The 21,286-nt window shown below is 49.3% G+C and overlaps 1 protein-coding gene across 1 annotated transcript in view; it reads right to left on the minus strand.

Moving 5' to 3' along the window:
• Positions 1–344: 344 nt before the first annotated feature.
• Positions 345–21,286, minus strand: part of PRR12 (proline rich 12) — a 32,741-nt gene continuing 11,799 nt past the window's right edge. Inside the window, exons 7-14 of the mRNA XM_004381646.2 lie at positions 12,594–12,710; positions 12,230–12,363; positions 11,346–11,818; positions 4,172–4,297; positions 3,782–3,879; positions 1,778–1,924; positions 1,575–1,670; positions 345–1,340 (exon numbers count right to left, since the gene is read on the minus strand). Coding sequence (XP_004381703.1) covers positions 1,194–1,340; positions 1,575–1,670; positions 1,778–1,924; positions 3,782–3,879; positions 4,172–4,297; positions 11,346–11,818; positions 12,230–12,363; positions 12,594–12,710 — 1,338 coding nt within the window. The 3' untranslated portion in view covers positions 345–1,193. The remainder of the gene's footprint in view (positions 1,341–1,574; positions 1,671–1,777; positions 1,925–3,781; positions 3,880–4,171; positions 4,298–11,345; positions 11,819–12,229; positions 12,364–12,593; positions 12,711–21,286) is intronic.

Raw genomic sequence — 21,286 nt, forward strand, 5'->3', positions numbered from 1 at the left:
CAGATTAGGACATGAAAGCCTTACTTCCTCCAGCCCATCAAACCCTCAGATGATTGCAGTCCTGAGCGACACCTTGACTGCACCCTGGAGACAGACCCTGAGCCAGAACCACTCAGCTAAGCCGCTCTCAAATTCCCGATCCTCAGGAGCGGTGAGATGATAAATATTTGTTGTTCGAAGTCACTGTATTTTGGAGGGGATGATACATTACGCAGCAACAGGTAACTAATACACCAACCCCAACCACCTCCCAGGGCTTGAGGAAAGCCTTGTTCCAGCCCCTCTGCCACGGCCATCCCAGACCACCCAGACGTCGCAGGACAAAGGCACGACAGCCTGCCGAGAAAGTGTTCGCCGTTGGATTTTCGTTTGGCTGGTTGTGTGTACACAGTGTATACAAGTTGAGTTGTACAGAAGCCCAAGAAAGAGCAAGAAGAGACAAAGGGTGGTGGGGAGGTCAGGGTGGGGGTCAGAGAGGGAGGAGGGGAAAGGAGACTGATAAAAAATAGAACCACATCCAGACAACAATGGGATGAGGACAGTGGGTGGTGGGGTGGGATGGGGGACAGACACAGACAAATTGCTGTAGAAAAGGAGTGGGGTGGGCAGAGGGAGAGGACCCTTCTCCCCTCTACCTCCCCAGCCCCCCCCCCGCCCTAAGGTATGTACAATAAATAAGATTAAAAATAATTAACAAGATGCATTTTTTCCCCCTTCCCACTTCCACCCGACACCGAATGCCCTGGGGAGGGAATGGCCTTTAGCAAAGATCTTGGCCTGTAGGAGGGACTTGGGGGGAGGGGGTCCCCCAGCTCTCTGAAGCCACCCCTCCCCCCTCAACCATACATAGACTTTTCCTATACATTATGTACAAGGTGGAGGGGTGGGGCTATGGCCGTGGCAGGGGGAGCGGGGTGAGGTGGGGAGGGGAAACCGTTACTAAATAGACATTTATACATATATATAAATAATTTCTCTGTACACCGAACAGTGGGAAGGGCAGGGAGGGAGTGGAGAGGGCTTGGGAGAGGGGGGGAGTCAACCTCTGAACCCTGCCCTAGGGGGCAGCATGGACACACCCTGACCAATGACCCCCCTTCCCCGGTGACGGGTCACGGGGTTAGCTCCTGAGGACACAGTTCTGTCCCAATTCGTGGTTCGTGGAGGAGGTGGCCCCCCCAGGCAGGCTGGGGTCACCCGCAGCGGCTGTGGGCCTGTGCTTGGGCCAGTAGGTCGCTGAAGGAGTCGAAGAGCTGCTCCAGCCACGGCTGATTCCGCATGCACTGCTGCACCACCTCCTCCTGGCCCAGGTCCTCAGCACCGCCCTCGATGGCCAGTGTCTACAGGGGACACACATGGAGCTGCGGGAGCTGGAAAAGGCCCTGGGGGGGAGGGGCCAGGGCCCAGATATCCAGAGAGAAGGTGCTGGGGCCCCGGACTCCTGGGTCTTTGGAAGGAGGGGGCTGGGGCCTGGACTCCTGGGTCTGAGAGCAGAGTGGGCTAGGGACCCAGAGTTCTGGGTCTAGGGAAGAGCTTAGTCAAGGGCAAGTCCCAGGACCTCCTGGAGGACTCACCTGGTCCCGGCAGCGAAGGAAGGTGTGGTACTTATAGTGGTGGAGTGAGTGGTAGAGTGTGTAGTATCCCGACTTCTCCAGCTCAACCTTGAACTCCTGGGCAGACAGGGTGGAGACGGCTCAGTCTCCCTGCCCAGAGCTGAGCAGTCTCTCTCCCTGCCCTTCACCATCTGGCACAGCCCCCTTCTGGCCCCGGTGCCCACCTGGGCTCGGACCACGCTCCTCTTGAGCTTGCTGAGCGTCTTGCGGTTGTAGGGTTCCCCAGCTGGCCGCAGCCGCACAGCCCCATCCTCAGGGGAGCCCTCCCCACTCTGCTCCACTTGCAGCTGTGGGAAAGTGTGCAGGGCGTCCTGTGGGAAGCCAATGGGATCAGTGGAACACCTGCCTGGACTCGCCTCCCAGCTCCTCAGTCCCCCAGTTCTCAGGGGCCTCAGTTTCCCCCAGGCTGCAGAACCAGATACTTAGGAGTCTTGGTCCTCCTCAGGTCGGCCTGGTGACCTCTTATGGCTGGACCAGGATTCTTTGACCTTACTTAACCCATCCCAGAATTCTCAAACACCTAATGTCCCACCCAGAACTCTGAGTGCCAGCATACCTATCCATCCCATTTATCCCAGAATTCTCAGACATCTAACGTCGTACCCAGAATTCTCAACACCAGCCTAACCATCCATCCCAGAATTTTTAGACACCTAATGGTCCACCCAGAATCCTCAGACACAGTATAATATCCTACCCAGATTTCTCAAACTAACATCCCACAGAGAATTCCCAGAGCCAGACTAACATCCTATCCAGAATTCTCAGATGCAGCCTGTGACTATATTCTAGAATTCTGAGAGCCACCTTAACCTTCCACCCAGAAAACTTAAATCAGGACACTCCATCCCATAATTCCTGGCACCAGCCTAACATCCCACCCAGAATTCTCAGAGTCAGCCTAAGATTAATCCCCAAATTCTGAGAGCCACCCTAACATTCTATCTTGGAAGTCTCAGCATCAGTCCAACTTCTACTCAAATCCTCAGGGCCAGCTCAATAATCAATTCCTGAATTCTGACTAAACATAACATCTTCCAGAATTTTCAGAGCCACCTAATGTTCTACCCAGAATTCTCAGTGCCACCTAACATTCTACTCCAGAATTCTCAGAACGAGACAAACATCCTTCCAGAATTTTCAGCACCACCTAACATCCTATATCTCAGAATTCTCAGGGCAAGCCTAGCAATCTATTCCAGAATTCTCAAAGCCAACCATACATTCCAACCAGAATCCACAGAGCTAGCCTAACATCCCACCCAGAATCCGCAGAGCCATCCAAAAAATCTATCCCAGAATTCTAAGAGCTAGCCTAACATTCCACCCAGAATCCTCAGAGCCATCACAATAATCTACCCCAGAATTCTCAGAGCTAGCCTAATATCCCACCCAGAATTCTCAGAGCTAGCCTAACAATTCTCAGACTAGATTAACATCCTCCCAGAATTTTCAGTATTACACGAACTTTCTACCTCAGAATTCTCAGCACCAGCCTAACAATCCATTCACGAATTCTCAGTCTCCCTAGTATCCCACCCAGAACCTCAGTGCCAGCCTAATATCCATCCTAGAATTCTCAGAGTCAGACTTATAGTCCACCCAGAATTCTCCAAGCTAGACTAACCTCCCAGCCAGAATGCCCAGGCCCATACTGACATTCCATTCCAGAATTTCTACCCTAGTATTTCATCCCAGAGCCCAAGGATGGGACTCTGAACATTTCAGATGAAAAGTTACAGCAAGAACATAACACTGAATTCTGGACTTCGCAGAGTCTGCATGACATCGATGGAAAAGAAACTAGAATGGGCTCAACATGCTGCCCCAGAGCCTTGGGTTGGCCCCCAGTCTACTACCTTTTGACCCCAAACTCATACTCTTGAAGTCAGTTCCACCTATAACCCATGGCCTTCTCCACAGTCCATCCCAGACCTTCACAATGACCCCTCCATGCCATGCCAAGACCTACAGCCCATCTGGGCCCTCAGGGCTGTTGGGAATGCAGAGACACCCTTCCTGACAACCCTGCCCTCCACCTTTCTCCTGGCCAACCCCACCCAGTCCAGAGATCCCCCTGCAGGGTCTGATGCTCTGGCATGTGCAGGTGGTCCTCTCTGAGCCTGGCCCCGGGATCCAAGCCGGCTCCGGCCCAGGCCCCCAAGCACCTGCAAGGCTGGGCTCAGTGACAGCCGCTTCAGGACTTTCTTCTTGTGCTCATTCAGGAGGCCATCGATCTTCCGCATGGGCGGGAGGTACAGCTCATCTGGAAAATGAAGAGGGGTGTCAGGAGAGCCACAGCCCCACAATACACCGGGCCAGGGAGGGGTCAGGGGTTTGGGCCCCCAGTACTTTCTGCCCTCAGACCTGGGAGTTCGGGGCCCTAGCCCCTCCTCCCTCAGACTCAGGAGTCCAAGCTCCCAGCCCCCTCCTACCTCAGACCCAGGAGTCCAGGCCACAGCCCCCTCCTCCTCAGGCCCAGGAGCCCCGGCCCCTGGCCCCTCCTCCCTCAGTACCCAGGAGTCTGGATCACCAGCCCCTCCTCCCCAGGCTCTCACCATGTGTGTCCTCCAGGGCCTGGATCATGTCTGGGTCGAGTGCTGTGCTCACCAACATCTCCACGTAGCTCCGGTACATCTCCCGCATTGCCCGGGTCTTTAGCAGACGCCCAGGGACTGCCCGCTCTGGGGGAAACACGGACATGGGCTCCGTTATTCAAACTGTCTCTGAGGTCACCTGTGTGACTGACACTGTTGTAAGTACCAGGGACCAGGAGAGAAGTCCCTCTTCTCAGGGAGGTTCAACCTGGGGGAGGGGGTGTGCCAAACTGACGGGCAAGCACCAGTGAAATATGCTCTAACGGTGAAATCACAGGCATTGTCAGGTGTTCAGAGGCCTCAGGCTCAGCCCGAGTAGGCAGGGAAGGCTTGTGTAAAGTGGAACAAGCACTAAGTCTTGAATAATAGAAAAGAGCATCCTAGGCCAAAGAGTTATGTGTTTAAAAGGGTTTGACTAATTCGGCGTGGCTAAAACGAGGTCTAAGAAGCAACAAAACAGTGAGTCAAGTAAAAAAGATCACAATTTGTAAAGGGTAAGATTGAAGGAGGTTGCCATATGTCCCAGCAATTCCGCTCCTAGATATATGCCCAGAGGAGCGGAAAGCAGGTGCTCAAACAAATCCTTGTACATGAATGTTCATAGCAGCACTAGTCACAGTAACCAAAAGGTGAAAACAATCCAAGTGTCCATCAACATTTACTGGATAAACAAAATGTGGTATAGCCATATATTATTATTCAGCTATAAAAAGGAATGAAGTCCTAATACATGCTACAACATGGATGAACCTTGAAAGCACTGTGCTAAGTGAAAATCAGACACAAAAGGCCACATCTTGTCTGATTCTATTTACATAAAATGTTCAGAATAGGTAAATCTATGAAGACAGAAAGTAGATTAGAGGTTGCCAAGCGCTGGGGGCTGGAGGGAATGGGGAACTACTACTTAATGGGTATGGGGTTTCCTTTCGGGGTGATGGAAATATTTTGCAGTTAGACATAACGGTTGCATATAATCATGAATGTACTAAATGTCACTGAACTGTATGCTTTAAAATGGATCATTTTATGTTACGTGAATTTCACCTCAATTAAGAAATTGAGGGAGATGATGGGGGCAGGGACTGAACAGGGTGGTGGAGGGCAGATCACGAGGAGCAGGGACTTTTTCTGGGAGGGACTGAGGAGTCATGGAGGTCTGTAAGCAGGGGAGGGACAGAATGAAAAAGGAAAAAGACCCCTTTGAGGCCATGGAGTGGATGGAATGGAGGGGAGAGAATGCAGATCGGGGCAATGGACCAAGCAGGGAAGGCTGAGGCCTGAGTAGAGCCGGGAGAGGCGACAGAAAGATTGAGGGGACCAGAGGGCCACTGTCTCCGCCAGGGAACGAAGGTGAAGCAGAGTTAGGACAAGAGGGGCGGGGAGAACTGAGGACTGGCGATCTGTAAAAGGAAGGGGGGAAAGGGGAAAGGGCAAGGACAGTGCCTGGGGGTCTGGCCTGGCGACTGTGCACTACGGAGCTGCCCCCTGAAATGGTGTCATGGTTTGAATTATGTCCCCCAAAAAATGTGTGTATCAGTTTGGCTAGGCCATGATTCCTGGTACTCTGTGATTTTCCTATATGTTGTAAACCTGCCTCTATGATGTTAATGACAGAGGATGGGTGGCAGTTGTGTTAGTAAGGCAGGACCTGATCTACAAGACTGGATTGTGTCCTGAGGCAATCTCTTCAGATAAAAGACAGAAGTGAGCAGTGAGACAGGGGGACCTCATACCATCAACAAAGCAGTGCTGGGAGCAGAGCGCATCCTTTGGACCAGGGTCCCTGCGCCGAGAAGCTCCTAGTCTGGGGGAACACTGATGAGAAGGCCAAGAGAGAGAAAGCCTTCCCCTGGAGCTGACACCTTTTAGCCTACTTTACTGTAACGAAATAAACTTCTCTTTGTTAAAACCATCCACTTGTGTTATTTGTTATGGCAGCACTAGATGACTAAGACAGATGGGGACACCAGGACAAGGAACCTGGCGGGGGTATGCAGGCCTGGTGGGTGGGTGGAAGAATCACGTCTGAGGCTCACTAGAAAGTCGTGGGGGCCCCAAAAGCCAGAGGTGTAAAATGAGAAGCAAAAAAGCCAAGGTTAGGACATTGAAAGACACCCTCAATGAAACCCAAGGAGTATCCAGGGAAAAGGGAAACAGGAAGGCCAAGAAAAGGCCCCAGAATATCACCGAGGAAGAGGTGCAAGAAATGTCTATTTGATTTACCCAGGTTCCCTTGTAGCTAGGTGTGGTCATGTGACCAAGGTCTGGCCAATGGGATATGAGAAGATGCTGGCCACTCCCAGATTTGGAAGCTGTTTCAAGGGGCCAGAGTGACTGCTTGACAATGTGAGGCAGACCCTCGTGTGGCTCTCATCTCCTTCGGGGTAAAGCCAAAGTCCTTCCAGGGGGCCACAAAGCCCTAGGCCCCTTGCTACTCAAAGTGTGGTCCTTGGGTCAACAGCATCACCTGGAAGCTGGCTAGAAATATAAAGGCATGATCCCCACTCCCTCATAGAGTTACTGAGTCAGTATCTGCATTTAACAAATCCCCAGGGAATTCATACGCACAGTAAAATTTAAGGATTGTTACCCTACATGACCGGTCTTCTTACTCCTCTGCCCTCGAGTGGTGAAATGAGTTCCTTTATGTGGCCTTTTGCCTTGGTTCTTTGGAAAAACAGCTTGAGAGATTTTTCCCCTAAGCCCTGAAGGGTTACCTTTGCCCTAGTTTTCTACCCCAGAGGATTTGTTACTTTTGTCCAGGCTGACTGACATTTCCTGGGCAAGCTGTAAACAACTTGATGGTTTGGTATTTTTTGTCTGGTCCTGGGCTGCTGCCTGCCCAGTGATTGGTATGCACCTTGCTGGGATTGGTTCACAGTCTATGCAAATGAAGTGTCTGTGCCTACTATGCAAATAAAGTGTCTGTGGCCTACCAATAGGAGACTGGTTAGTTTGTAGCCCCGGTGGGAAGCCATGCCTTGAAATTGACAAGGAGTTGGTTATGTGTAAGCAGGCAACCCCACAGAGGTTTTTCACACAGAAAGAAGCAGAAGAAAGAAGAGAGCAGCAGCAGAGAGGGGAGTCAAGGAACCTCCTGAAAGACTTGTAACATGGGTCAAAGACTGGAATACTGAAGACAGGTATAGGCCCAGCAGGGGACCTGCAGCAAAGCCGGTGGTGACAAACAGCAGGACCAAGAGGAGCCTGTCCTGAGGGGGCTTAGAGGAGGTCTGCATGGCTGAGAGCTGTCCTGCACGGAAGGGAGACTCTGCCCACATGCTTCCTGACTCTGATCCCAAGTTGTAGCCTGGTACTTCCTTAATAAACCACTTAACCGTAAGTATGGTCTGTGAGTGCTATGTGACGACTGCAATGGAATGTCGAACCCAGCAGAGAAGTAGAGAGTGCCATGAAGGGATGGCTGGTGTCAGAACTGGTAAAAAGGTTGGAGGGTGGAGGTATGTTTGACCTCTACCTCACAGGGATCAGCCTTGGGCTGATCTTAATTTGCATTATCTCCCCATGAAGTTAGGTTCTGATGCTACTATCTCCACCATTTTACATCTCACCTCCCACCCTCTCCCCTTCGTTCACGCAGCTCCAGCCACACTGGCCTCTTCGCTGATACTCCTCACCCAAACCCAGCCTGGAATGTTCTCTCCCCCAACCCCATCCCTTCCACCATCCCACCTGATCCTCTTAATCTGATATATTTTTCTTAACTGCCTCTATTCCTACTCAGAGTGACTTTTCACACTATTTTGTATTCTATTACAGTTTATATTCATCTGACGGATTTTAAGTGCCAATGTGGTCACATATTTTTGTTTTGCTCACTGCAGAGGACCCCAGTGCATGGCACAAAATGGATGTTCAATAAACACCTGCTGAAAGGAACCGAGAAGATGGGCAGACGTGGATTAAAGGAGAGAGTATGTCACTGTAGCCTCTTTCTAGAATTTGCACTGAGAACCTAAGAAAGGAGAGCGTATCAGTCATAATCCAGATTTAGAAGGGACATGCAGGGACATGCAGGACAATGAGTCTCCAGGATGACTTTGGACTGAAAAATGATAAGCGCAAGAGTTGGTTCTGGAAGGGCTCCTGGTCTAATGGGGAAGGGGAAGACATATGCTCACCCAGAGAAAGACATGGAAATATGCCAGGGGAGTTGCTCCCTAAGAGTTGGGAGTTCAGCTCCAGAAACTGAGGGCCACCTATGAATGTTCATAGCAGCATTATTCATAAAAGTCAAAAAATGGAAGCAACTCAGATGTCAACGGATGGATGGATGGATAAAACGTGCTACATCCATTCCATGAAATGTTATTCCAGCCATAAAAAAGGAATGAAGTTCTGATACACGCTACAACGTGGATGGACCATGAAAGCATTATGCTGAGTGAAAGAAGCCAGACACAAAAGGTCCTATCTTGTCTGATTCCATTTACATGAAATGTCCACAACAGGCAAACCTAAAAAGACAGGAAATAGGTTACTGGCTGTCTAGAGTTGGGGGAAGGAGCTCTGGTGGTGCAACTGCTAAGTGCTCGGCTGCTAACTGAAAGGTTGGTGGTTTGAACTCCCCCAGCAGCTCTGTAGTAGAAAAGACTTAGTCTGGAAAGATTACAGCAAAGAAAACTATATGGGGTGTTGGGAACCAAACTAATTTGCTGTGTAAACTTTCACCAAAAACACACTAATAATAAACTACTACTTAAAAAAAAAAAGAAAAAAAAATTCTTTGGGGCAGTTCTCTTCTGTCACATGGGGTCACTATGAGTCGGAAACAACTTGATGGCACCCAACAACCATAAAGGTTGGGGGGAAATGCGGAATGATGACTAAAAGGTTGTAGAATTTCTCTTTGGGATGATGCAAATGTTCTAAAACTGACTGTTGTGATGGCAGCACAACTCTGTGGAAGAGCTGTTGACTTGTATACTTTAAATAGGTGAATTGCATGATATGTGAATTATATCAATAATTCTTCAACAGCTGTTTACAAAGAAAAAAGTGAGGGCCAGAAAGGGAAAAACTTGCACGTCTGGGCCTTCAGGAATCTTCTTCCCTTCGCCTTCCATGGAGCCCTTGGGTGGCACGAATGGTTAAGCACTCAGCTGCTAACCAAAAGGTTGACAGCTTGGGTCCAGCCAGAGGCACCTCGGAAGAAAGGCCTGGTGATCTACTACTTTTGAAAACTCAGTCATTGAAAACCGTATGGAGCACAGTTCTACTCTGACACACATGAGGTTGCCATGAATTGGAGTTGACTCAAGGGCAACTGGTTTGGTTTTCATCTCCTCACACCTTTAACTTTCCTCAGTTTAACTGCTTCTACTTTCTGAGGTCTCAACCTGTCCTGCTATTATAGCAAAGCACAAGCTGCCTAGTTAGAAACTACATTCTCCAGGCTCCCTTGTAGCTAGGAGTGGTCATGTGATCAAATTCTGGCCAATGGGATTCGAGAAGAAAGGATGTTGGCTACTCTCAGATTTGGTATTTAAGGAATGTCCGGCCATTCCTTTGCCATTGTACCCTTTCCTACTGGCAAGAAAGTAGATGTGGAGCTGCTGGGTTGGCTTTTACAATGAGGTTGAGGCCCACACGTTGGGAAATGGCAGAGCAAAAGACAAGAAAACCAGGACCCGGAACAACCTTGAGAAAGAGCCTCTTATTTGCTATGTATGAACTTCCCGATTACATCTGGGCTTCTATGAAAAGCGAATTCAACCTCTCTCACATGACTTACTATACTTTTTCTTGTGTCTGTTAAATCAGCTGCCCCTGCGCTCTACCCAAAAGTGTGCAACCTTGGGCAAGTCCTGTCACTTCTCAGTGCCTCAGCTTCCTCATGTTTACAATGGGGGTAATTCTACAGCACCTATCTCATAGGTGTTATGTGAAGATAAAATGAAATAAAATATGTACAATGCTTAAAATGATGCTGGGCACGTTGTTAAGTACTCAGTACAAAGTCAGCCGTTTCATTTATTATACATATGCATATATATTTTTTGGGTGGTATCACTGGCATTATGCGTCAGACATCCTTCTAAGCACTGAAGATACAGACATGGAACTCACATCTAGTGCCTTCAATAGGCAAGCACCCTCCTGTGTGCTGTATCTATTATGAACCCATTTTACAGATGAGGTCACTAAAGCACAGAGAGGTTATGCCCCTCTCCCAGGGTCACCCAGTGAGTCACAGGGACTAGCAGCATCTCTGGGCCTCCAGGACCAGGGACTGGTCCCACATCTCCTTCAGCACTCAAAACCAGCCTGTTCTGAGACAAGTAGCACAGCGCTGAATGAGCGAAACAGAGCCTGAGGCTGTACTGGTTGCACTCCAACTCTGGTGGGGTTCACATTCCAGCTGCATGGGACCCTTGCAGTGCCTTAGTTTCCTCATCTATAAAATGGGGATGATAATAATAGTAGCTACCTCCTAAACTCGTTGCTGTCGAGTCGATTCCAACTCACAGTGGCCCTACAGGACAGAGCAGAACTGTCCCATAGGATTTCCAAGGCTGTCAATTTTTATGGAAGCAGAGTGCCACATCTTTCTCCCACAGAGTGACTAGTGGGTTCAAACTGACCTTTCAGTTAGCAGCCAAGTGCAAGCCACTGCACCCCTAGGGCTCCTTAGCTATTTCCTAGGACTGTGTAAAAATTAAATAGGTTAGTACGAGTAAAGAACTTGGGAGACAGCTTGACACATACTTAGGTACCACGTAACAGTTACCTATCGCTATTATTATTTATTTATTTATTATTATTACTGGAGTCCCTGGGTGGTGCAAACGGTTAAACACTCGGCTGCTGGCCCAAAGTCTGGCTGTTTGGGTCCACCCAGAGGTGCCTCAGAAGAAAGTCCTGGCTATCTACTTCCCAAAACATTGAAAATCCTACGGGAGCACAGTTCTACTCTGACACACACACGGGGTCACTATGAGTTGGAGTCAACTCCACAGCAACTGGTTATTATTACTAATTATTACTACTGTCTCACTGATGTTCCCTGAACTCTCCCGACAGCCCTCACCCACGTCTCCTTCTGAAGTTCCTATCACTTCCCCTCGCCTTCCTCACCAGCCCTGTGGCTGCCGAGGACAGAGGGTCTCACCGTCCTCGCTGGGCGCTCCAGGGGATGAATCTGAGTCCGAAGAGCTGCCGGGTGGGCCCCCACCTGCCGACATATTGCCTGTGGCCTCCTTCAGCCACTTCTTCCTCTTCTTGGGGGGCGGTTCAGCCTTCACTTTGGTGGGCCGGGCCTTGGGCGGCCGGGAGGCGGTGGGCTGTCCTGCAGCAAGGCTCCGTTCAGGCCGGGTCTGCCGTCCGCCCGTGGCCCGCTCACCCCGCAAGGGCCGCTCTCCACGGGGTGCCCGCTCCTTCTCCTTCTCCTTCTCGGCGGGCCGCGGTGGGGATGGCTTCTCGGGTGCAGGGGGCTCGGGCATGGCCGTCTCGGGCATCTGCTCTGGGGGTTTCTCAGATGTCATCTTCTCAGGGGTCTCTGGCTTCGGAGGTGGCGCTGGGGCTTTGGGGGGAGGGGCAAAGCTGCCCCCAGCAGATGCGGGGCCCTTGGCCTGCCCAGATCGTCTGGAGTGGAGTGTAGAAGGAACTGCGGTCAGCAGCCAAGAAGCCCAGTGCTCTTTGGGGCCCCCTGCCAGCTCAGAGTACGACGTACACAACCAGCCTCCCTCTCTCTGAATCTCTCCCCCCACCTCTCTGGGTCTCTGTCCCCCCACCTCTGGTCCTCTGACCCCCTCTCCCTGGGTCTCTGTCCCCCCTCTCTTTGAGTCTCTGTTCCCCCCACCCTGTGTCTCTGTCCTCCTCTCTCTCTGGGTCTCTGTCACCACACCTCTTTGAGTCTCTCTCTCTTTCTCTCTCTCTGGGTCTCTGCCTTCCCCGCCAGTGTCACCCTAATCTACGTTCCGCAGCCCCCCCACCATGTTCCATTCCCATGCCTCTCAGCCTGTCCACCCCTGGCCTCCCTGGACCCAGTGGTACCTGACAGGCACAGGGGGCCTGTGCCAGGGCTTCCGAGAGCAGACCCTCACGTAATCCTTCTTGTTGACATTCTCCAGGAACTTCACATACAGGCGCTGGTATCGGTTTTTCGCATCCCCAAAATACCCCAAATACTATGGAAGGAAAAGACACACGAGGAACTCCTTCACCCATGCTGGCCAGATTCCCATGACTCCTACCAACCTCGGGCTGCCCTGGCCGCTGCCAGGAGCCTGCTAGGCAGTGGGGACCCCCTTCAGGACTCATCTGAGACCAGGGCAAATAACGACCACAAGTTGGGGGACCTCAGCTTCCCCCCACCCAACCAGGAGCCCCAAGTCCTCATTCCCCTCAGCATACTTACATTACTGGTGGCACAAAACTGCCTCTGTCCATCCTTGATCTCTGGGGTGAATTTCTGCAGCAGGGCCTTCTGTACTCGCCAGATGGGTGGGGGCTCGCGCCCCGTCTGCAACGCCAGCTGAGGAGGGGCACGGTGAAGCCCGCAAGGTCAGTCCCCATTCCTGCACCACCCACCCCCATCTACACCCCCTTAGAGAAACTGAGCAGTCATCGGTAAGCACCAATGAACATTGTCTGACAAATACTTTGTGGCCCCCACGATGTTCTACACGTTGGGGATGCAGGTTCAATCCGGCTCTGTCCTCCTCATGCTCACCCAACATTCTTTGACTTTAAAGTGAGTTTTCCCCTGGGGATGAAATAAGATTACATTCTACACTGGTCAAACTCTATCTGTGATTAGAAGTTATAAACCTGCTGCTCTCAAGTTGATTCCAACTCATGGTGAGTCCACGTGTTACAGTGCAGAACTGCCACCTGGGGTTTTCTTGGCTGTAATAACTTTACACAAGCAGACTGCCAGGCCTTTCTTCTGTGGCACTATTGGGTGGGTTCGAATGTCAACTTTATTAGTTGAGTGCAAACCCGTGTGTACCACCCAAAGACCCATTCAATATTCTCGATCACACTGTTCTCTCTTGTGCCACTCAGTTTTAATTACAGGTAGTCCCTGACTTACAACATACTCGAGTTACAACAAACTGCACTTCGGACTGCCCTTGTTTTCTTTTTTTTTGGTACATCTTATCATCAGTAACGTGTACCACATACAATGTTACAGCACGTAACTTGCTGATGTTATTATTCTCAAATGTGCACTTGCAGATATTCAATTTTATGATGCACTATTCGAAACACTGCTGTACAGATTTAATTTTCTAAACTAAATCAAGGGCTTCAGTTGCTTGAAAGCATGGACCTGAATCCTGATCTCTTTGCTAAAGTCGGTAGGCAGATTCGGGAAGCAGCGAGATGTTACTGCAAAATATATGAAGAAAGAAAGAAAAGGACCATACAGACAACTCTCACTGATTTCCTGACTAGAAATGCCATCCCCATTCCCAGGGATAATCCAGATGATCCAGAACCTTCCACAAGTAAAATTATTACTGCAACTGACAAAATGCCAGTGTCATCCAACTCTTCTTCATCATCAGTAAATTTTTATAATTTGTGTATTTTTTATGTATTAAAATATATCTGTAGATTTATATGTAATATTTCCAACTCCTAAAGACAGAGCAGATTTATAAAGATACTGATAATAAAGCATAATAATAATGGAAACTTGAAAAAAAATCAGTTATTTGATTTATGTCAGAACCGACTTACAATGGAGTCATTGGACTGGAACCCTGTTGTAAGTTGGGGACCGCCTGTATTACAATTTTGCGGTACGATGATACAAACTTCCCACATTACCCAGGTAATGACAATCTCTGAGCACTCCACTACCATAAGCGAGACACCGCATGCGGCCCCGGGTTGCAGCTGGAAGGGAGACCAACAAAGCCTTTTCTGGGGCCTTCATTAGACAGACAAGATCAATAAACAGGATGGGTGTGCAGCTTGTGCCAAGAATACAGACAGGTGACAGGTTGTGGTTATCTGCCATTGAGTCAGCTCTGACTCACAGCAATATTATGAATTAAATTGTGTCCCCCAAAAACATGTGTTGTAAATCTAACCCCTGTACCTGTTCAGCCCTGGTGGCACAATGGTTAAGCGCTCAGCAGCTAACCAAGTTTGGTGGCTCAAACCCACCCAGCAGCTCCATGTGAGAAAGATCTGGTGATCTGCTTCTGTAAAGATGGCAGCCTTCTGGGCAGCTCTACTCTGTCACATGGTGTCATTATGAGTCAGAACTGACTAGAAGACAACTAACAACATATCTGTGGACGTATGTTAATGAGGCCATATTAGTGTCCAGTATGTCTTAAGCCAATCATTTTTCAGATATAAAAGGAGATAGAGGAAAAAGATCACCAAGAAATCGGGACAGAAGGTAAAAAGGACGAGGATTTTCTCCCATAGCCAACAGAGAAAGAAAGCCTTACCCTAGAGCTGGTGTCCTAAATTTGGACTTCTAGTCTCCTAAACTATGAGAAGATAAATTTCTGTTCACTGAACTCACCCACTTGTGGTTATTTCTGTTACAGCAGCACTCACCATCTAAGACAGAGAGCTTATGCATAACAATGAAATGCCGCCTGGACCTGCGTCATCTTCATACTTGAGATTGTGAGGCTATGCTGGGGACCACTGTTACAGCCACCGTGTCAATCCATCTCAGAGGGTCTCCCTCATTTTCAATGACCCTCTACAGGTTACCCGAGGCCATTTCTCCAGACTATCTCAGTCTGAGAGGAACAGGGACTCAAAGTTCACCCGTCTCTGCTCTTGGTGCCCTTACACATTCAAGATATCCCCACCCTGGCCCGGAGGCTCATGTGTGCCCTGGCCAGGGCCCCAGGCCCCAGCATCTGAGGGGGAGTGTGAGGGGTGTGGTGGTGGTGATGGTGGTAGTGTGTGTGTATGTGAAGGCAGTATCAGGGAAGGCAGACCCAAGCACTGTAATACGATAGCATAAACAACAAACATGCCAACGGCACAGTAGGAGCCTAGAGGAGGAAGCTCGAACTCAATCTGAATCCAGGAAGGCTTCCTGGAAGGTGATGCCTACATGAGTCTTGGAAGAACCATGTCTTCCACAACGGGGTTGGGTAATGACTGGGGTTTGCCAGGGAAAGAAGGTGACAGCTGTAGGTCTAGAATAGAGAAACTGACAGACATGGATAAATAAAGCACAAGGGCACTGCAGGAAATCCAACGGAGGCAGCATTGGGATAACACAGAGATGAATTAGGGGCAGTGGCTGCACTCAAAACAGGATTCAGATGATAACGCCAGTGGATCGGTCATGGATTCCCCGAGCACTGGGCTCAGCAGGATCAGGTACTGGGATCAATTAGTGAGGTCTGCCACAGGCACCTTTCTGCATGCTATGTATTGGCTATCTACCTCTGGTTTGGATAAACTGCTTTTATACCCACAACTTTTCTTGACCCTCGGAACAACCAGGGGAGTGCCAAGAAGGAATTATGACCCCTGTTTACAACCTGATGAAAATGAGATCCAGAGAGGCCTTACTCAGCTGAAGTCATGTAGCAAGGGTGAGGCAGAATGAGACAGTGAGCAGGCATCCAGAGGCCCAGTCCTTTCCCCCAGGCTGCCGCATAGTTTCTATGCTTCCTTCTGGTAACCTCAGGGGCTAGGTCAGAGGCCCAGGAACCGCTCAAAGACTGAAAAGCCCAATTCAGACTGTATCATGCGCTCCAGAACCTTCCAGGGCCTCCAGTGCCAAAGGTCAAACTCCTCAGCCTGGAGCAGAGAGACTTGCCTCAATTTCCTCTCTTCTCCTGCTTCCTACCCAGGAACAAGCCCCAGACTTTCTGATCCCCAGACATTTGCACACATGGGCCTCCCAACAGATGAGCTTCCCCTCTCCATGTGACTCCAGTGCTCCCTCTTCTAGTTCTCAGGAGCCTCTGAGGAAACCATCAGAGTAAACTATCCTCCCTGCCTGGGGAGACACCTCCACCACATCCTCCTGCTTCTTATTTGCCTCCTTTGAGGAGCCAGCTGACTCTACCACCATATCCCAACTGAGCTCAGCGTCTTCCCCCAAACTGCTCTTCCTCCCAGGTTCCCTTGTCAGCCCCCCTAGTCATGGGGCCTGACCCCTGGTGCTGCAGTTGTCCCTCCCCCACCACAGCCAGTGCATCACCAAGCCTGGTCCCCCCTGCCTCTCCTCTCTGCCCCCACACTCCCAGACACATCAATCGTATCAGTGACCACACCTACCTCCTATTAGAGAAACTGCCCCACCCACAGCCCCTGCTCACTGGAGATCTGCCTTGGGGCAGCCAATCAACAAGCAAAGCAATGAACTCATCTTGACCCAAGTGCTTAGTTGGGCCAACCAGATTTTCTCCTGGGAGTTTGAACTGTGACTAGCTAAGACATGGAGGCCCTGACCCACAAGGTCTTAAGCAGAAAGCACATGGGACAGAGGCACCTAGGTCCCATTAACAGGTGAGAGAAAAAGCCAGAGTCACAGCACTCAGTGGACAGATGGCCATCTGGGCCAGGACAACTCCCCGGCCGCCTCCCTGCCTGTCAGACACCCTAGTAGAAGCTGAAGAACCCGGAGCAGACTCTCAAGCAGGCCCAAGAGTTTTACGTCTTCCATGTCATTGTTAGGTGTCATCGAGCAGATCTCTGGCTCATAGCAACCCCATATGAAAGAGCAGAACTTCCCCATAAGGTTTCCTAGGCTGTAATTTTTACGGGAGCAGACCGCCAGGTCTTCCTCCCGCAGAGAAGCTGGGTGGGTTTGAACTGCCAGCCTTTTGATTAGCAGCTCATCATTTAACCATTGTACCACCAGGGCTCCTTAATGTTTTCCATAGCTCCCATCAATTTCACTCTGGAATTTAAAGTACAACGTGATCTGGCCTCTGTCTGCTTCCCCAGCCTTGGTGCTAACTGTCCCAGCCTCTCAAACCCTGGCATCCCTGCAGATCAGAAAAACACCACGCTTTTCCTCACCTCCAGGCCTTTACACAGGCTGTTCCCTCTGCCTGGACCACCCTCCCCACTCTCTTCTCCCTCCAACTATTACGTGCTTGGGTTTTACATCCTGTCAATCCTCACAACCACCCCAAGAACTGGGAGTTAATACTATCCCCCCCATTTTACAGATTCGGAAGTTAAGTAGAGTAGGGTCTAGCTCTGTGTGAGGTACAGTTCAGCTCTGAGTACCAGACTCAGCAGGAGCAAGGGCTGGGATTGATTAATGATGTCTACCACAGGCACCACCTGGAACACAAGGGCCGGCATGCCAGGTTCTGGCTATCTATTTCTGGTTTTGGGCAAATTGCTTTTCGTATTGAGGTCCGAGTTGAGAGATGCTATCAGTGGAGGCTTGTGTGTTGCTATGATACTGAACAGGTTTCAGCAGAGCCTTCAGACTAAGATGGACTAGAAAGAAAGCCCTGGTGATCTTGTTCTGAAAATCAGTTAATGAAAACCCTATGGATACAATGGTCTGATCCACAGCTGATCATCAGGATGATGCAAGATTGGGCAGCTTTTTGATCTGTTGAGCATGAGTCCACATGAGTTGGGATTTGACTCAATGCAGCTAACAACAATGAACATAAAATACACACTGGATTTGAAGAATTGTTATGAAAAAAAGAATATAAAATATCTCAATAATTTTTACTATTGATATGTTGAAACAAAATATTTTAGATACGTTGGGTTAAATAAAATATATTCCTACGGCGAATGGCACCTGTTTTTTTCAAACATGGGTCCGAGAAAGTTTAAAATTACATATATGGCAAATGTCATATTTCTATTGGACTCTGCCACTCCAGAGCGGCCTGGTGGCGCAGCTGTTAAGCACTCAGCTGCCAACCAAAGGGTCAGTGGTTTGAATCCACCACCTGCTCCAGAGGAGTAAGATGTAGCAATCTGCTTCCATAAAGATTACAGCTTTGGGAACCCTACGTGGAAGTTCTGTTCTGTCCTATAGAGCCGCTATGAGTTGGAAATCAACTTGATGGCAATGGGTTTTATGGTGTGGTGCTGTTCTAGAACAAACTATGGCCCAATGCCTGTTTTTGTAGGGTCTGCAAACGACGAATGGAGTCGATCCCAACTCATGGCAATTCCATGTATGTTAGAGTAGAACTGTGTGCTCCATAAGGTTTTCAATGGATGAGTTTTCAGAAGTAGATCACCAGGGCTTTCTCCTGAGGTGCCTTTGGGTGGACTCAAACCCCCAACTTTTCCATTAGCAGCTGAGTGCACTGTTTGCACTACTCAGAGATCCCTACATTTTTAAAGGATTTTAAAAAATGTATTACTTAAAAAAAAAGAAAAAAAAGGAATATGTGGCAGAGACCATATGTGGCCTGCAAAGCCTGAAATATTTACTCTCTGGCTCTTTACAGAAAAAGTTTGCCAAGCCTTGAAGTAGAGACTTGCCCAGGGTCACTGAAATGAGTAACAGAAGCGAACACGGACCTGTAGCCTTTGGGGTGTCGCCCACTATCTGAGCACAAGGAGTATCGCGTTAACCTTCATGCTGTACGAGGAAGGTACTAATATTGTCATTCCCGTTTTACAGTTGGGAAAACTGAGGCTCAGGAAATTTTGACACAAGCCTGGCTCAGAAGTGGCAGAGATTCATGCCAGTCAGGCTAACACCAAAGCCGGGCTATTAACCACGCCGCCAGCCGGCCACCCCTCACTACAGGCCCAAGAATGAATCCATGCCTCTGCCAAGCCGTCCTTGCCCCCAGATTCTGCAGGAGTGGCTTGGCCCTGGGGTTGCGTGTCCTCCAGTAGAACACACGCTTGTGTTGTATTTTAGGCATCTGAGTCGTTGCCCATCCCGTCCCCTTGTCCTGTGCCAGCTGGGAGGTAGTGTCAGATAGCCCTGGCTCCAATCTCAGCTCGGCACTCACCAGCTGAGGGGCCCCCTCTCACTGCGTGTGAATATCCTCATCTGTAAACTGGGGATGGTCGCAGGCCCTGCCCAAGAGCGCTGCTTGACTGACCCAGTGCTGGGCACCCACTCAGGAAGCGCTGGCTGCTGCAGCTGCCACTGTTGGATTAGAACATATAGGGAGCAGCAACTCTTAGTGTGGAGAGCATGGGCTCCCGGGGCCAGCAGAGCTATTTACCTCTTCGAGCCTCAGTTTTCTTCTCTGTAAAATGGGGACAAAACCAGTACCAGTTGCTGTCGAGTCGATTCTGACTCATGGAAACCCCATGGATGTCAGAGTAGAACTGTGCTCTGTAGAGTTTTCAATGGTTGGCTTTTTCAGAAGTAGATTGCCAGGCCTTTCTTCCAAAATGCCTCTGAGTAGACTCGAATTGCCCAACTTTTAATTAGCGGCCAAGTGCATTAACTGTATGCACTACCCAGGGACTCCAACAAGGGGATGTTGTTGTTAGGTGCCATCAAGTCGATTCCTACTTATGAAGACCCCACGTGACAGAATAAACCTGCCCCGTAGGGTTTAGGCTGTAATCTTTACAGAAGCGGACTGCCACATCTTTCTCCTGCAGAACCGCTGGGTGAGTTCGAACTGCCAACCTTTTAGTTAGCAACCGAGTGCTCAACCATTGCACCACTGGGGATCTTTAAAATGGGGATAACAACTCTGTATGGAAGGACTTCACCTCTCTGAGTTTCGGCTTCCTTCTCTTTACTATGTGGATCCATCATCACCACCACCAGCTGGTTGCCATGGACTCTACTCCAAGTCACGGGGACCCCATGTGTGTCAAGGTAGAACTGTGCTCCACAGAGTTTTTAATGGCTGATTTTTCAAAAGTACACTGCCAGATCTTCCTTCTAAAGAGCCTCTGGGTAGACCTGAATCTGCAACTGAGCACGTTTACCGTTTACACCCCCTAGTGACTACATTTCATTTTGACCACTGGAAGTTCGGTGTCCAAATTAAGATGCTCCATGTGTATAAAAAGGAGCCCTGGTGGTGCCGTGGTTAAGTGCTCGGCTGCTAACTGACTGGTTGGCAGTTCAAACCCACCAGCTGCTCTGCGGGAGAAAGATGTGGCAGTCAGCTTCCGTAAAGATTACAGCCTTGTAAACCCTATGGGGCAATTCTACTCTGTCTTATAGAATCACTATGAGTAGAAATTGACTTGACCACAGACAACAATAACAACTCTGAAATGGGGATAAAAACTGCTATCAGGAAAGGCTACTGTGAAGATAAAACTAGCTTCTGACTGTGCCCCGTCCCCTCAGGTGGTGGCAGCTGTTACTATCACTGCTATTCCTATTCCTACAGCAGCTTCCTCACCTCTCTGATGTTGATGACAAAATCTGCCTCAGAAGTCTCAAAGAAAAGATGAAATAAAGTACACAGAATGCTAAGGGGGTAGGTAAAACAGGCCCAGGAGGGACATCCAGTTAGAATGTTCCGGTGGCTGGGCCGGGGGGTGGGGTCCCAGGTGTTCACTCTAGCATTTTGCTTTCTAACTTACACATCACTTATGGATGTCCTTTTGTATGTATCAACTATCATGCTAAAAACATAACAAACTGTTGACAGAAAGACATGATGGGGCTGGCGGAGTGGGGAGGTGAGGAGAATGTGCCGGAATAGACAGGAAACAAGACTGGCCAGTAAGTGACAATGGTAGAAGCTGAAGAGTGGGTTAACACAACTCCATTACTCCATTTGTTCTACTTTTTTCCACAATAAAAGTTAGATTAAAAATAATATGGATTCTGTTTAGGGTGGTGAGAAATTTGGCAATGATTATGGGTGACGGCTGCACAACATGATCAATGTAGAGCAAAACCTGCGAAAGCTGGCATCTGTGTAAGGCAGAAACCTGTCAGAGAAGGAAAACGCAAATATTTTCCATTAAAATGAGCAATAGAAAAGTGGTAAGACTGCACACTGTCAGAGGTGGAGAACTATAAAAACAAGGCAGTCCTCTCGAGTTCCAGCTCTCACAGGTTTCACTGTAACTGATGTCATCTGAAATATGTTGAAATGGCAAATGCTGTATTATGTATGTTTTTACAACAATAAAGAAAAGAAAGAACATGGGTATTGCTTAAGAAGTGCCGAGTTT

Source organism: Trichechus manatus, unplaced genomic scaffold, assembly GCF_000243295.1.
Source record: "Trichechus manatus latirostris isolate Lorelei unplaced genomic scaffold, TriManLat1.0 scaffold00087, whole genome shotgun sequence".
Lineage (NCBI taxonomy): Eukaryota > Metazoa > Chordata > Mammalia > Sirenia > Trichechidae > Trichechus > Trichechus manatus.